This window comes from Pelobates fuscus, chromosome 2, assembly GCF_036172605.1.
Source record: "Pelobates fuscus isolate aPelFus1 chromosome 2, aPelFus1.pri, whole genome shotgun sequence".
Taxonomy (NCBI): domain Eukaryota; kingdom Metazoa; phylum Chordata; class Amphibia; order Anura; family Pelobatidae; genus Pelobates; species Pelobates fuscus.
Genome location: NC_086318.1, coordinates 292,440,652 through 292,458,696, shown reverse-complemented (window position 1 = coordinate 292,458,696; position 18,045 = coordinate 292,440,652). Strand labels below are relative to the sequence as shown.

The 18,045-nt window shown below is 36.9% G+C and overlaps 1 protein-coding gene across 1 annotated transcript in view; it reads right to left on the bottom strand.

The window, feature by feature from the left end:
* Window positions 1–476: 476 nt before the first annotated feature.
* Window positions 477–18,045, bottom strand: part of LOC134585788 (protein unc-93 homolog A-like) — a 36,444-nt gene continuing 18,875 nt past the window's right edge. The window contains exons 3-9 of the mRNA XM_063441257.1: window positions 15,911–16,092; window positions 9,591–9,820; window positions 9,380–9,508; window positions 9,085–9,293; window positions 6,301–6,436; window positions 4,307–4,438; window positions 477–1,111 (exon numbers count right to left, since the gene is read on the bottom strand). Of these exons, the coding sequence (XP_063297327.1) occupies window positions 858–1,111; window positions 4,307–4,438; window positions 6,301–6,436; window positions 9,085–9,293; window positions 9,380–9,508; window positions 9,591–9,820; window positions 15,911–16,092 (1,272 nt within the window). The 3' untranslated portion in view covers window positions 477–857. The remainder of the gene's footprint in view (window positions 1,112–4,306; window positions 4,439–6,300; window positions 6,437–9,084; window positions 9,294–9,379; window positions 9,509–9,590; window positions 9,821–15,910; window positions 16,093–18,045) is intronic.

The window sequence follows — 18,045 nt, the reverse complement described above, 5'->3', positions numbered from 1 at the left end:
AAAAGAAGTATTGCATAGTTGAGCACATCTCATGGATTTGACATTGGTGTAATTATGTGTGTGCCCTCCTTTCATTAGTATGCATTTCAATATCTAGCAAAAAAGTGTTCATATTTACAGAAGAAAAAAACTATGTTTACAACGTATTTAGAAAAATAAGCTATGTTTGTCCATTTAATTAATCAATATTTAAGTTACTCTATGAGTAACTGCAAGTTTATGCTGTGCATTATATACCTTTCAAAGGCCTCAATTTAATATTGGATAAGCTTTCCAAATGGTTTATTATTTTTGGATAAACTTTTTAAATGATTTAATATTATGAAAACTATTACAATTTTGTAATATGTTGATCGGTTTTGATATATTGATATTTTTGTATATATGATATATTTTTTTCTATTTTAATTTGTTGAAAAAATTATTTTAGTAATGAATCCAAAAATATTAAATACTACCGAAAGCTTATCCAACAATAGAAAATAAAGGCCAAAGTTTTTTAATATTGAATAAACATTTTGAGATGAAAATGGTCTTTACCTAAACGAAGGATGTTGTCAAAGTGTTCCTGATATTACCTAGTAGTATATTACCTAGTAGTAGTTTGAAATGAAGAATTGGTGGAATTAAGTAACCGGCCATCTTTAAACAGTGCCTTGAAAATAGCACCTACATTATACAGGGTGGTTTGTAGATTCAGTAAAAATCTATTAGTATTAGTAACTGAAAAATGTAAACAATCATATGCCAGGCATACTCTGCTGTTATTCTAGCGAATGCCAAGAGATGTGAAATATTCAACATATTAATGATAAACATGCATACAGAACAAATCTTAAAAAAACATTTGCAGAGGTCTATGTTGTGGCATGCTGATCGTGATCTTTTGGCCCTTCTTCTGTGACTGTGAGAGAATTCCTGAATTCTATATATTCCACTGCTCCATAAAGAAGAATTCCTATTACAATCACGCACATTAAAATGTAGAGCTTGATGTAGACACAAAGAAACGAGCTGTAACCAAAGGCAATGGCAAATCCAATAGATTCCCATAGAGAGAAATTGGCAAAGGCAGCTTCTTTATTCTTTTCAAAGAGAATACCATATAAAGCTGTAAAACAGGACCAATTTGTATTATTTTAATTGTATAATTACCATAAACAGTTATCACATACAAGCCAGTGTTAACATTTCTATAAATCTTTTTCTGTTACGAATTGTACTTTTTAGTCCAGTGAAGATATGCTAACCATAAGGTGACCCCTTCAAAGCACTTAAATGGAAACTACACCACCAAATACAAGAAAAATAAATAAATCACTGTTTAGAAGATAAACCCCAATAAAAACATGCATTTATTTAACCCCTTAAGGACACATGACATGTCTGACACGTCATGATTCCATTTTATTCCAGAAGTTTGGTCCTTAAGGGGTTAAGTATGCATTTTTTCATTGGGGTACATCAAAAAACAGCTTGCAACAGCTACAGATCGTCTGTTCTGAAGACTGTGCAAGCCATCCCCTCCTAAGCCCACCCAGATTTTCTGTGGCTGGCTATTCACATATTTGTCAAAGAAGCTCAATGAGAATTCTTTGCAAGGCAAGCTGAAGTGCTTTTGGGGAGCATTGAGTGTTTATTTCAGTGGCCATGGTATCAGTGGCTATGGAGTAACCCTTTAGGGAGGCTGTTACTTTAGGATAAGAGAAAGCTGTTCATCTTATGAGCAGAGGTGGAAAGTCAAACTAAAGTCAAACTGTGCCAAAACAAGATCTTGAAGTCACTTGGTGTGCCGGTCCTTAAATTGAGATGTGTATGTTGCCGTAATGTGCTTGTAGTTTTGTGTATGATACTTATAGAATGTGAGATGCGTATGGCGGCTGCTTTTGGAATTGTGTGTGAGAGGCTGCTTGTGGGGTAGTATGTGTGTTGATTGTCAGTGGTTGTGTTTTTGTGGGTACTGTGTGTGTTTGTGTGTGGGCTGCCTGTATTATCTGCATGAAGAGTGCTGCTCTGTGTATATCTAGCAGTGTGGGCTGACCAGGTACAGGTCAAAGGCAGGAGCTGTGAAAGCTGCTGCTGGCTGCTCTACTACAGTGTGGATTCCCGTTCATAAGTACTGGGAGGTAGTGATCACTTCCTCTATGTGCTGCAATGAATGAATTGAGGGTTGTCCATCAACACTCAGGTGCAGTAGAAAATATTTGAAGTCCCACTGGGACTAACGGTAGGCCAGAGCCTGTTCGGTTCTGGCAGTCTTAAAAGTGCTGTGCAAAGGCTCTTTGAGTGTCATGCATGCAGGGCCGGCGCCACCGTTAGGCGAACTAGGCATTCGCCTAGGGTGCCTGTCTGCTGGGGGTGCCCACAGGGATGTTTCCTGGTGGGCTGCCTGCTGCCTGCTTCGTCGTCTCTTGAGCCGCACCCAGCGCCAGGCCAATGCTCAAGGCACCTGAAAGTGGGTGCGCCGAGAGGAGCCCTGTCACAGGGGGGGCCAGTAGGTGGCCATCTGGCCACCTCAGGGCAACCCCTAAGCTGTATTAAGTATGGCAGAGCAGGCATCTGCTTACCTTGATGGCAGGTGCCTGCTCTGCCATGAAATGCCGGTGACTGGAGGAGAGTGGGATGAAGCAGATAGGCGGCGAGGTAGGCTGTTCTTGGAGTCTCTCACTCCTCCCTCGTGTGTCCTCTGTGATGCTGGGAGCCAGAATATAACGTCATTCCAGCCCCGGCATACTAAACAGCGGGAGGGAGAAGTGAGGAGATGCCCCACACTGGACCCCAGGGAGGTAAGTGTGTGTGTGTGTCAGTGAGTGTCTGCCTGTGTGTGTGTGTCTGTCAGTGAGTGTGTGTTTGTGTTACTGTCAGTAAGTGAGTGGATGTATGTCAGTGAGTGTCTATGTGTGTGTGGGGGGGGTTGTCTGCCAGTGAGTGAGTGTATGTATGTCAGTGAGTGTCTATGTGTGTGTGGGGGGTCTGTCTGTCAGTGAGTGAGTGTATGTATGTCAGTGAGTGTGTGTGTGTCTGTCAGTGACTGAGTGTATGTCTGTCTGTCAGTGAGTGTCTGTGTTTGTGTCAGTCAGTGAGTGAGTGTATGTATGTCAGTGAGTGACTGAGTGTGTGTGTGTGTGTGTGTGTGTGTCAGTCAGTGTATGTATGTATGTATGTATGCCAGTGAGTATCCATGTGTGTGTGTCAGTGAGTGAGTGTATGTATGCCAGTGAGGGTCTGTGTGTGTGTGTGTGTCTGTCTGTCAGTGAGTGAGTGTATGTATGTCAGTGAGTTTCATTGTGTGTGTGTGTGTGTGTCTGTCTGTCTGTCAGTGAGTGTGTGTGTGTGTGTGTCTGTCTGTCAGTGAGTGTGTGTGTGTCAGTAAGTGAGTGTGTGTGTCTGTCAGTGAGTGTCTGTGTGTGTGTGTTTCTATCAGTGAGTGAGTGTATGTATGTCAGTGAGTGTATGTGTTTGCCAGTGTGTGTCTGTCAGTGAGTGAGTGACATAAGGGGGTGGCAAAATTGATCTTTGCCAAGGGCGGCAGAAATCCTTGCCCGGCCATAGGTTGCTGATCCCCGGTTTATACTAAGGTTTCTGCAAGATCAGGTTTGGTTAGAAACTGGTTTCTGCTTGTGATATTGTGGCTAGTTGATCCTATATTACTGTGTCACTCTTTCATGTTAAGCTCAACCATTGTAAGGACTTGTGATATTCTTTTTTCCCTTCCTTAAATCTGCAGTTATTTATTTCTTTATAAAATATTTTACCAGGAAGGAGACATTGAGATTTCTGTTTTTTTCAAGTATAAAAGGGTCTGCTGCTGATTGGCTGGAATGTGTCTGCTGACTGTGAGGTACAGGGTCAAAGTTTACTCAATGAAGACGAATAGGGGGCGGACCGAACATCGCGCATGTTCGCGACCGCGAACACGCTATGTTCGCCAGCGAATGGTTCCCGGCGAACTGTTCGGGACATCACTACTTTACAAGTATCCAAAAAAAGACAACATGCTAAAGTAAAACATACCACAAAGAGAAGAATTATGTGGATTGAAATTGTTGCAAAACCATACCGTAGAAAAGTTGTCAGGGTTATTTAGTAAAGTGAGAATTCAAAGTGAATTGGATGTGAATTTCAAATGTAAGGCCTGAGTAGCAATTTTTAATTAACTCTGAAGTCACTTTGAATTCTCACTTAAGTAAGTAACTCAAGTATCCAAATTTTAAACATCAAGAATCTTTCATCTTCAGTTAACGTTCTTCTTAATCTATTTTTTTTTTTTAATTAATGTTTAAAAGAATTGCATGCATCAACTTACAGCTCAGTAGTGTCTGCCAAACCGCGTCGGCAATCCCCCAAAGTGCAGACATCACAAAAAATACAGCAAAGTTACTAGTACTGGGTTTCCATACAAGAAAGCCAATTATGCATCCAATATTAATTGCTGCTCCTGTCAAAGAAATATAAAATGTCTTGTTTAGACTACTTTAAATATGCATATGTTTCCTATCCAAGTTTTTTTTTTATATATTGATATTAGAAAGTATAGATTCAGTATTTATTATTCAGCTTTAGTATAGTATTCTCTTCCCAACTAGAAACTGAATCTAAAAAATGTTATGCCTGTGGAAATATCAATGTTACATTTAAATCATATTACATACTATCTCATATATCTGGTAAAAGCAAAGGACATATGTGCCTGAAAGTGAGATTTTAAATGTGCAAAGCAAATAAATAAATTATGATCACCTGCTAAAAGAACTATCAGTGAAAATTGCAAAATTGCACAGGCAAGCATATGGATGTAAACAAACACATTAATAAATGTAATGTATTCAAGACACCAGTAGAGAAGAAAAGGCACAACATAGCAAAAATATTAAAGGGACACTCTAAACACCATAACCACTTCACTATATTGCAGTGGTTATGGTGCAATGAGTTCTCACTGCTATCAGATGGAAAGCTGTGAAATTGTTTATTAATAGTTTAACACCTACTTGAGTTGCAATGATAAAATGGAAGCTCATGTCTCCACATTGTCATATCAGCGCAGGTTTTGACAGTATTCACTGGCTGTTAGCCATCTGCTGATACTGTTCAAACCGGGTAATAATGTGGATATGTAAACTTCCACTTTATCATAGCAACTAAGAATGGAGGTTCTGTAGGTGCTAGTGTTTCCATTCTGAGTAACTATGATAGCAAGGTTAGTGTCAAACTGTTCATGAGCATTTTGATAGATTATCACCAGACAGGACCCAAGGCATAACGCAGGGACTCTTGGTACCATAACAGCAACACACTGCTGCAGATAATTTTATATAACATAAACATGTCAGATTTGATTAATGTGTCTGTGTTTTCTAATGCTTCAGAAATAACCTATTCTCCAGGTCCAAAAGGTGTTACTTAAGACTGGCCTCTGACTTTCTAAACCTATCTCTACCTTTTCACAGCCTGTTTACTTGACCCCTGGGCTCCCTTACCGAAAACTCCGAAATTAATTGCTGCAACAATCTTCTATAGTTCAGATTGAGCCCTGGCTTTTATATTCTTTTTGCAACACTGCATTCACAGCAAATTTGAATTATTGGTAAAGACCTCTGGTACTCCCCTTTAATAACTGATTGCATGAATTGATCGTCTCTCACTGTCCACAGCAGTTTGGGTTATGATTTTGTACATTCTGACTCCCTTTTGGAACCTGGCTCAATGTTGTAATCAGGGCCCTCTTTACCGCAGGGCAAACAGGACAGCAAACAGGGGTCCCAAGCAAATGTTTGCCCAGGGTTAAATTAATATTAAAGATGGACCTGGTTGGAATATGCAGATTAGCTTTCTTGTTCCTTCCTGTTGTATTAATATAAAATCCAGAAATATCCAATGGTCACATTCGTTCTACTACACAATCAAGCCACTACTTTCTCAAGGTAAATTTTCACATCTAGCAAAACCTTGTGCCCGGTAACTGACTCTTGATTTGGCTGATTTGCAATACCACATGCTAAAACATTGTTGTACTATTAATACACTGATAAAAATTACCTTTGCACAGTTGTTTCATTCACATGATTATTCACTAAAGGGAGAATTGCTAGTAATTCAAAAAGGAATTTCAAGTTTAAGGTCAATATAGCCAAACCGAATGCAGAATTGACCTATTCCAGCTAAATTTTGAAATTCACCTTGAATTCACTTTGAATTGCCGGTTGTTCTCATTATAGTAAATAATCCTGTCCATTTTACAAATAGAGTGCCTTAAGAAAGTATCAAAATATAGTACTTTACTTAAATATGGAATCTTACCTAGTAAAAACAAAGGAATCCGTCCAGTATATTGGGCGAGTTTTCCAAAAAGAGCAGCACAAATTGAGTTGGTAACTCCAAAACATATGATTACAAAGCCAACATATTTTAGTCCCAAGATGCAGGTTACATATGACTTAAAAAGATAAAAACAATGGATATTGTAATGGCAATTTAAAAAAATTATTAGACATTAAACTGATCAACAGTCACAAAATGTTTTCTAACTATCTGATAGAATGTGATAAGTTTTATGCTCCTTGATACATAGAAAATAATGTAGATTAACTAAAGTTTGTTAGGCTTTTTTGGTGTCCTAGCAGAGTTTCGGCAAATAAATTATATTCATTAAATGGATTAATTTACACTGTCTAATTAGTAAAGCTGAAAAAAAGCTTTTATAATGGCATAAATACAACACCGACCTAGTGAGACCAGCGATACACTTAGAAGCAAGTCTGTTACATGTCACACAAAATATCATAGATCTTTAACCCCTTAAGGACACAGCTTCTGGAATAAAAGGGAATCATGACGGAATATTTCCGCCATGTGTCCTTAAGGGGGTTAAACCAGCTTCAAGGCATAAGTGACTTAAACAAGTGCTTGGCTATTTATTAGACTTGGAGATACATCTTGAGTCAATCCAGTTTAATTCCTATTGCCAAGTCACAAGTAGAATCTGAGGGGAACCAAATTATGCAAGACCAAACATTCAAATTTTCATTCTTGATTTGGAGTACCATTACAAGCACCAGGAAAAAAAAAGGAGGGTGGAATGGAGAAGAGGCTGTTTTCTTAGGGCAAATAAGCAGCATAAGCAGCTGGACAAGATGGACACAAGGTCTCCCCAGATTTAAAATTCAAGCCTCAAATTGGTCTTCTTTTTGTCTGGATTTCAGCCATATCAATCAGAATGCTTCAAATTTGGGTCTGGATGCCTTCACTAGCAGCTCTAGCATCCAGCAGGCAAATAGTTAAAAAAAAAAAATAAAACACCTCAGAAAAGAATTGGTTTAATTGGGGTAGGGTTAACCATGTGGTGGCTGTCCAGCACTTGATAGCAAGTTGCCACATTATATAGTTAAAAATAAATAAATAAATAAATAAAAAGCCTACGGGGTTTAATAAGACCCCATATTACAATAAAGGATATTTAAAATCTTCCTATGCCCCCACCAGCCATGTGGCAGTTTAGGACATACCTTATATTTGACTTAAACAAGCAAATGAGCAGCCGTTGTTGACCAGTCGTTAAAAAGGCCCCATCCTATAGGGATGGGACCTGTGAAATAACACTGGAGACATATTCCCCCCATACTACCACCTATGGGTCTCGACTGGGAAACAAAAATAATGGAGGGAAAGCAGATCACTCTCCTCACCTCTACCCCCAGCAGTGGCTAGTGGCAGATGGTCATTTAATATAATAAATGTGAGGGACATTTGTATGCCCCCCTGGGGGGGTATTATTATATTAATTGGAGTGGGTAGTGCCCTAATTATAATATTTAAAGGGGTGAAACCTAGTGTTCCCTCCAACCCCCTACAAATAGTTGGCAGGTAGGGGATCAAATTAATTAAACAGTTTGAGTGGATATGCCATTGTGGATCATGAATTGATAAAGACTTTTGTGAGTCAAAATATTGCCTTTTGATTTCAATAAAATCTGCATTAGATATAACCTCTGTACTCAGATTCTTCTGTAGTTTTTGTTCTAAGTTTGAGTGTTTGCCACCTCTGCCTGGCAACAAATGAAGACCATACGAAAAAAGCATGTGCATTCCTTAACTTTTGTTTTTTAAAATCATATGTAGCATAGACTGTATGTACAGTTTCTGTTTTGTAGTTTATTTGTATTTTGAAAGGGTTGTGGATACTAGCCTATCTAGTTTGCTGCTGCTCTTCAAAATGTATAATGTAAAATAGAATTGTTCCTTATATGAAATATTATCTTGGTTTGCTTTTACTTGGTTTACAAGAGCTTTGCACCTTCTGCGTATTTTTTTTATAGTGTATGCATTAAAAAAAACAGCTACTTTAGTGTGGGCATGGTAATTTTTTCTTCAGCCTGAATCAATGTTTTGCAGCCAAGTGCAAGTTGTGACTCGTCCCTTCTATGTAAGCCAACTCACATTGCAAGTTTCAACAGAATAAAAGCCAGTGGTTGTTTACGCATTCTACTCCACTATAAAATATATTGGTGCTTCATTAATCATTATTTAATAATAATAATAATGATAAATTACTCAATGTTTCAATTTAATCTGCATTCATTTGACAAATTCTGTTTGTGAAACTATGCTACTGAATTACTTTAGTAGTTTTATATTAGCGAGATACTGATGTTGATTGGTTCAATAAGCTGATCATAAATGGAATTTCACAAACCATCAAATCTAATGGATTTGAGTATTAAATTATATTACCAATAAAATGTTTATCTTGTGATTGGCTAGGAACTTCTTTGGCACATTGCATTTAGCAAACCAGTGGTAAACCTGTCTCTACTAATCATAAAACAAATAAATACATTTTATCTCCCTATTCAAGTTAAAATAGGCTCATTATGAACATTGACATTTCCCAAATAACAATGAACACACATTCCACTCATCTATATATAGATTCTAAAAATAACGTATTGTCACCCTTTGCAAGACATTTCCATCAGTAGATTGTAATTAGATTGTATGCAGTATTGTCCAATGTTGATAATTACAACACATCTGATTAAACAGTATATCTGTGTCTTGTAATATAATTTAATGTAGTATACCTACTTTTGTAAAATCACTAGCAATGAATCCTTGCTCAAAACCACTGAACATAGTAAGTGGAATGAGAAGACACTGACGTTTATCACGTAGATGCTTCAGTGCCGATAATAAGGTTGAACAGCAGGATGTTTGGCTATCTTTATTCTTTTCTCTGTCGGTATGTGTTTGATCCAAGAATATAATGATTAGCAGCACAGCTAATACTCCACATCCTTAAAGTAAAGTAAAGATTTAACATGTCAATTGTGGAATGCCTAGGAGAAAAGGGTTCTATAACATTTCAGTCTATGTTACGTACCAGTGTAGGATCCCAAAAGAATGTAAATTACAGTTTTGGTTGGACCGGCTGTATCATTTGCTGACTGTGCTGATTGAACTGGACAGTCACCTGCCCCACAAATAGTTTGATTGGTGGCATCTAGGCTTCCTAGATATTCATATTAGAAATATATTATTTTGTATTGAAAAGGTGAAATATATTTCTATAAATGTTAGATGGATTATCTTACCTGCATTTGGTGTTAGGTGGAATATTAATGCTGAGATTAGGTTTCCCCAGACACGACATGTTTGGCAAATGAAAAAGAAGAGGCCAAAATATTGGTTTACCACATGTTGAGCAGGTTGGCCAGACATTTCAGCGTGTTTATTTCCAGTTATTGTGATATAGGTACTCTTGCTAGCCCAAAGGGGTCCTCCGCCAAGTCCCACAAGTATAGATGAGATTATCAGTGTAGGCCTGCAAAAATATTTAATATGGATGTTACTTTTTGTTATTACCTTTGATAAGTCAATTTTCTCCAAACCATCTAGCTTTTAAACCTTCTCCCTGGGGGGGGAGGGGGGGGGGGGGGGGAGTGTAAATATCCACACATCACATAATGTTTACAGAGAACTGGACAAACAAAGAAAACAATAAAATATACAACAGCCACTTGTCTATGTGGTGGTGTCCCAAGTACCTTTTGATATTTCTTTGTAGGTTATCATTCTGTTATCTCACTATCCCCTTGTAGATATCCATGTATCTTTATTGTCTTTATGTCTATCCTGTTTCTCTTATGCATGTTTTGTTAATGTCCCATGTCCATTTTGTACTATATATTCTCCTTAAGGCACTGCTTATGTTTCACTTGTAATCTTCTATATCCTGTTTACAGATCTCCAAGTTCATCTTGAAGTACACTGTGAACTTATCATGGCATTCCCTCTTCTTCTCTGTTCTTGCTTATGGTCTTTCTTGTAATCTATTTGCCTTGTTTTGGTCAAACTACCATATCTTTCTTGAAGCTCTTCTTTCATATTTCTGATATTATTTTCTGTCTCTAACCTCCTCTGGTTCCTGCTGTCTCATTGTTTCCCTTTTAAGACTTGTGCCTCCTCAGTGCATGCAAGATGGTCCTATTCATTGCATGATTTGATGCCTATTACAATAACTCTCTGAAAGGAAAACTCCAAGCTCCATAATCTCCAACACTACTACTCTCACTTCTGGAATTTTCCATGAGGATAATTCTGCTAGATTTACTGAGCTGAGCAAGGCAATGCAAGACCAAGCTCATGTCTAGGTTAAGTGAAGTGACTTGGTGAAAAACAAATGGGCACAAGCATATGGAGCTTTAAGCAACATGTGTTTATTTTTTTTATTCATCCTTAAATACATATTATAATGGGTTGGTTATAGAACAGACATCTTTGACTATGTGTCATGTGATATTTCCACTGGCATATCTAGACTGCACACTAAAAGATAGGGCTTTCAACAATCAAGTACTGCTGCACATTGTTTTGTCTAGCAAGAGAGTCAAATGTAAGTTTGATGTACAGACACACATATATAAATAGTTAGCCAACCATACCAAAGTGCTGTGGAAGTGTGCTGTTCGTGCTCCAAATAATCTTTGTATTGTTGTGCCTGTGCTGTGCTTTTTACAGGTTACAGCTGGTGTTCCTTAAGACTTGGGCATAAAATACTTTAAGCAATTTAAGATATTGGGAACCAGCCTCCAAAATAGAGCTGTTTCACCCGATCAGGGTCACTTGGAAGGTATACAATAGTCAAATTATTGTTGAACAACTGATTTTCTTTCATATGCTTATACTTTGTTAAATGGCGAATATTGTACAATAACCCACTTTCATAAAACAGTGTTTTAAGTGTTGCACATTGTAGTTTATTAGGTGCACTATAAAATACTTGATATGCTTCTACAATAAGCAGGCATATAAAAGGGGATAAAATTGAATGTCTACAGATTTGACTATGGGGTAGCCTGCCCATTACATAATTCACCATATAGCTAGAATTACAATGTAAAGCATATTTTGCATACGAATTGTTGATAAGTATTCTCAGTAGTAATATTTTAAGCACACTCCTATTGTGTATTTTATATTTTGCATATGAGTTAGTTGCTTAGAAAGAAGTAAATAATTCTATGTGCAGGCTTATTTGGAAAATATTTGGATCCTGAGAAATTCGATATTATACGATCCACATGAGGAATCACAAATGTAAGAACAGCTTCAAGGTCAATAAGGGGAAAATTAATGTAATAGCTGCGACCCATGGCACACATAACATTATGAGGCAACATTTGTTTCTGCTGAGAATGCTTATATTAATCTTGTAGATCTGACTAAATACTGACCTGATTCTTTAGGACATAAAGTAGTTTGTCACACCTAGAGGTGGAATCAGCACATATCAGTCTTAGTGGTATTGAAGCGGGAAGCAAACAAGTAGGGAAAATCCCAATTTGAAAGGGGAAGTTTGTTTAGATGCACTTTTTGATTGTTAATGGACACTCTTTGATTGTTTGCTTAATTCCTGAGGATTAGGGCAAACAAGCATCCCAACATTCATCACCATTACTGACTAGATTTTAGTGGCTATGGTGTCCAAGTAAATCATTTTCAGATAGTCCATTTTACATTTTTACTGTCTCCTAATAAAATCTCCAAAGTTAGATAGTTTAATCACATGGATAAAATAATTAGTGATTTTTGGTGATGAAAGTTCTTTTACAGAAAGACAAGCACAACTTAATTGCTTGTGTACATGAAAAAACAGCTTGATGTTTTAGAAAAGTCATGTTAAATCAGTAACTGTAGGAACTTTAATTGCAAACGTGTTGTATCCTGTTCCAAATGTTACTTGGAAAAAAGGCTATGAAAGGATTAGAGCACTTGAGATATAACTCAGATAAGACTGCATTTTGCATTTGCATTTTCATTTTAAGAGCATTTCACCTCTTACTAATGGGTGGTGTGTCAGGAGAGTCACAACAACCAAGTACCTTTCCTAACCATTACTTAACCAGGCTAAGCACAATAAGTATTGAATGACTAGTTTACTAAAATGCAAATCCAGTAAAAAAAAAATGATTTGGTTGTCTGAATTTTGATTCTGCATTTCAGTTCATATGAATATTATCAATTATTCAGGTAAAATTATTTGGACTAACCAAAAGAGAGAAAAAAAATTAGCCTATCACTGTATACTGCAATATATATATATATATATATATATATATATATATATATATATATATATATATATATAGAGAGAGAGAGAGAGAGAGAGAGAGAGAGATAAAGGTAGATAGCACTCCACGGACTCAATCTTTAAATAAAAAATAACTTTTTAATGCTCCAAGTTAAGATTTTTAACTTGGAGCATTAAAAGTTAATTTTTATTTGAAGATTGAGTCCGTGGAGTGCTATCTACCTTTATCTCTATATTTTCGCCAGATAAGCACCCGGCATTGAACATTTTTCTACAGTGAGTGCAACACTGCTTGTAATGTATGTATATATATATATATGTGTGTGTGTGTGTATATATCTTGTAATACCTTTTTTATTGGACTAACAGAAAGCATTTTTGCCTCACTTCCACTTTATACGTGGATTCCTTGGAGTATGTGTCTGCTGTATGTTGTATACAGACACATACTCCAAGGGATCCATGTGTAAAGTGGAATTGAGGCAAAACTGTGGTTCTTTGTTGAGCTCATTTCCATACGCCTACCCAGGATCCCTTGCAGTAGTGAGAGCACTGTTAAAGTGAGATTTCTGTGGAAAAAGCAAGTCTTATGGCTTGACTGGTGTGTGTATTCGTGTTTATCAATGTATTAACTATCCACTTACTTCGGGTGGAAGGGGTTTTCATCCACACTTTTTTTTCCCCACCATAACTTTTTTTGGTATGTACTTTACAAGTAACGCCAAGCCTCCATAGCAAGCCAGTAACCAACCTCATGCTGATGAGTTGCATTAACAAGGAAACAGCTGTCCATGAATGGTTTACTGGCTTTGCTCCTCTTCCTAAGCTGTTTGTATACAGCAGACACATACTCTAAGGAATCCATGTATAAAGTGAAATTGATGCAAAAATGTGGTTCTTTGCTAAGCTCATTTGCAGTAGTGAGAGCACTGTTAAAGTGAGATTTATGTGGAAAAAGCAAGTCTTATGGCTTGACTGGTGTGTGTATTTGTATTTGTGATAGTATTCTGGTTAGAATTTGAACAACCACATTTTGACCAAATTCTGACCTAATTGAATTATATTTTACCATGGAAATTTTGTTGACATTTTGTCTATATTCATGTGCATTTTAAGTATTCAGACTGGATGATCCCTGATTTATGTATTTATTTATTTGCTTTAGTAGATGGACCCTAACTATGAATCAACTTTTTTTGGCATCACTCCGAATCACAAATCAAACAAACCTGTTCATCCATTGTTCATCCATTGTCATTAGTTTCAAGATACATCTATATGGTGCATTGGAGTTACGGAATTTGGATGACCAGACACAAGACAAATTGCAATTTGTTTGAAACTGAAGAGTACAAGTTTCAAAGTTATATAACATACAAATACGATCAAATTAAGAAAGATAATGTGTTAGCCATAAATACCGTACAAAGATTTTTTTTTTCATTTTTTTCTATTTTTACCTATTTTAGGGATTACTGTGACAGATGAGATTGACTCTACATGGAAATAGACAACAGCCAGGTAAAACACACACTCTGTGTTTGTAGGAAATATTAAGGTAATTTAGTTGTCTCTTGTTATATATCTTTCAAATTAAATGATATTTTAATTTTATTGAAGACATGTTCCAAAGCAGCTGTTGTTCCTGGCATTCCACTTATATACAAGAAATAGTCCTCTTATATTGGGAACAGATATAGGGTGTCACTAATTTAAAAATAAGGTGTAATCCCAACACCTACACAAAGCCAGAATAGGCAGCAGAAATAAAATAGCTCCAAAACCTTTGACTAATAAATTAATTGAAGAAAATAGCTTCAAAACCTTTGACTAATAGGCCGAAAAGGAATATAAATTGTAGATTAGAAACAACTTCAAAGGTAACTCATGAAAGTTATTAACAAACTTTCCAAAACTGTACAATGACTCGAAACAGTGGTAGCAATTTAACTGACTCACCCAAGCTTTCCTTAATTCAATAGCAGACTCGCACCTTTTCTTCCACTCTAAATTTATTGGGGAGAAACCTTGCAACCTATCAAATGCTTGTGTTTAGCATGTTTTAGCTGGTATATTAAACCTTTGTAATACATAACTTGGCAAAATGGGATTAAACCCTCTAGTAGGCAATAAACATGGACAAAGGTGCTTAGATGAATTGTAACATGCATTAGGAATTTGCTCTCTTCTTTTTACTTTAGGATAAGTACTAAGAAATAGTTCACTTTTCTTTTTTTTTTTTCACTTGGCTCTGTAGTCAGTAAGGCAACACACCTAACTAATACATGTCTCCTTTTATCATTAGGGTTGGCACATGTAGGCACAAGTTTGATAGGTAGTGAGTTTTCTACCCATTACCTTTAGATATGCAGAAGATATGCGAGTCTGCTATTTAATTAAGGAAAACACGGGTGTGCCATTTACATTGCTATCACATTAGTTTAACTTTTCTGAGCTACCTTTAAATTGTTTCAAATCTGTATTTTATATTAATTCCTAGCCTAACATTCAAAGCTTTGGAAGATATTTTGGTTGACTATCATAGCTTGGTGTAGGTGTTGGGATTACACTTTCTTATAGTTTGTAAATCATTGATACCATATCTGTCCCTATATCTGTCCTCTATCTAGGAGAAGTTTAAATATTTTTTTGTTATGCTCTTTTCTTTTTTTTTAGAGGTTGTTTCAGGTATAGCCATGTTGGCATTCCCTTTACACATACATAAATGCACAATATATATATTCATAAATACACATATACTCACACATACACAGACATACAAACAATTACTGGGGGTTTCTTTCCAGGCTCAATCTCTTGGCTAGTTGCAGTTCTGTAGTTGGTCACACCAGGCAGTACCTGCTGCCATTACTCTCTTTACTGACATGTAAAGCAAGTTGTTGGGGAGCATGATACATTGGGGCTTATGTTTTTGGCATTCAGATTATTTAAAATAAGCTGGGTTAGAATTTTCTATTTGCTACTGGTCATTGGCAAGTAAAAATGTCGCCCTTTTGAGCAGTTTCACCTTTGGTGAATATACCAAAGATTCCCCAAGCTTACAGTGGCAAGTAAGTTGTAAGACCTGGCTAGCAGTATATGGCTTGACATTTTAAGCCCTGTGTATATATTTGGTCTTCCAGGAATTTATGCTGTCATTTAAATTAAATCTGATATTTCTGCATTCTAACGATACATTCTGCAGCACCGGGATTTTTTATTCATGAGAAATAAGCATGTGTTAAAATGAAAATCCCATGACTAGAGTAGCATTGGCTATAACATATATAATATAATATCTATTTATATTTGAATATTTACCAGCTTGGGTAGAAGTTGCACAGGCTGTATGAAATGAAGCAAAACATAGAAGCTACAATGGTCCATTTGCAGCCAAGTTTCTTTATCAGTAAAGGAGGCAGCAACAAAGATGAAATGCTGAGAGTTACATACATCACACTTAGTGAGGCAACACCAAGTCCTTGAATCTTGTTTAGACTACTCTGTTGTAAAGAGAAAAATGATTTTAAAAAGAGTACAATAGGTGGAGTTAACCACAGAGCATAATGTTGTACAAACTCCCTAATGTTATAGTGCTATGTTGTTGATAGCAATATACACAGAAGGGTGTATGTCTACTTAAATAAAACAACAACAACAAAAACTGAACTGGGCATCAACACAGTTTTATTACATTTTATAGTTTGGCCTTATTAATGTGCTGTATTTTTTGCATGCTCTTAATTTTATAGTTTTTACACAAAAAATAAATATTTTTTAAGAATGCTGAACCATAAGCCTTTCTACTTAAAGGGACACTGTAGTCACCAAAACAACTTTAGCTTAATGAAGCAGTTTTGGTATATAGATCATGCCCCTGCAGTCTCACTGCTCAATTCTCTGCCATTTCGTTAAATCACTTTTCTTTCTGTTTATGCAGCCTTAGTTACACTTCCCCTGGCTGTGACTGACACAGCCTGAATGAAAAAAAAATATGGTATCATGATGATACTTTAGAAGTTTTTTTTTTGTTCTGCTATGTAATTTGAACTTTAATTACACACAGGAGGATGCAGGATCTAGCAAGCTATTAAAAGAGCAGGAGATAAATTCTAAATTAATTAATTAAAGGAAGTTTAAACATTAGATGTCTCTTTCTAGAAAGTGTTTAGGAAGGCAATGTATAAATTGCACGCAGGGAGGGAGTGATTTAACTCCTAAATGGCAGAGAATTGAGCAGTGAGACTGCAGGGACATGATCTATACACCAAAACCACTTCACTAAGCTAAAGTTGTTAAGTGTCCCTAACAATACCCCATCATGTCAGAAAGACTTACTTATTAGTGTATCAGTGCAGCTCAGCCACTAGCAGCATAAAATGAGATGCTTTTAAGAGGCACCTCTCATGCCCCAAACAACTTATGCTCATTACATTGAGCATAAGATTTTATCTATACAGTGTGCTAGCAGTTTTGCTAGCAAATATATAGATTAGTAGAAAAACCTATTTAAAAGAGGCATGCCTCAGCATTGACTTACAAGGAAGAGCAGAAAAGAGGAGATCCCTGTGCTCTGCTCTACACCCACAGCATGCACTGTGGTTGCTATGAAAACTCCCTAGCCAGCCCTTCTAGTACTAACATTTGCAATGGAGTTAGGTGAAGTCACTCTGTTCCGACACCTACACACGGGCAACAAAGCCGGTGTGCCAATGTCACTGATAAAATTTGCCCTGCTTGGGGATGTGTCCCAAGCAGGGCCGATCAAAGAAGACTGCAGGAGGAATGCAACTAGAGTGGTGGACGGTCACAAAGCAGTGCTGGAATGAAGGAAAAGTGAGTAAATCTTAAATTGAACACGCCATGTTTATTTCTGATACATGTTCTATTCAGTGTATATGGAGTAATTTCAGGTAAGTTACTTTTTCCATAACAGGTTAAATTTAATTTTCAGCTTGTCTGCAGACAGTGTGAGAACTACAGACATACAGGTAGTGATATCTGTGACGGAACACTGTTGCTGCGTATCATGCCCACAGGCTTGCCTGCTTAGGGGGCTATTTAACAATGTATTGCTTGTCTGTGAATGTTTTGCTTGTCCATACCTCTCCCCCTCCCCCTTCCTTTTCCTGTTGTATTGTGCTGTAGACCCCATGTAGGGGTCTGTGCCTAACAAACCATGTGTGACAAAATAAAAGGATTTCTTTATACCTGAGAGGGAACAGAATCATGGAGGGATGACTGTAATGTCATGTTGGAGACTCCTTGCATGGAGCTTTTGCATAAAAGGCAGTGTATTGCCTTGAATAAATACAGACTACTCCCAGCATTAAGTCTCGGGTAATGTGTGGTGGAAATGCTATATTTGCTATAATCACTTGCTATACAGCTATACTCTCTGGAGGACAGCTCTACCTCTGAGAGTTGGATCCAGGTGGTTGGTCCAGGGCGGAAAT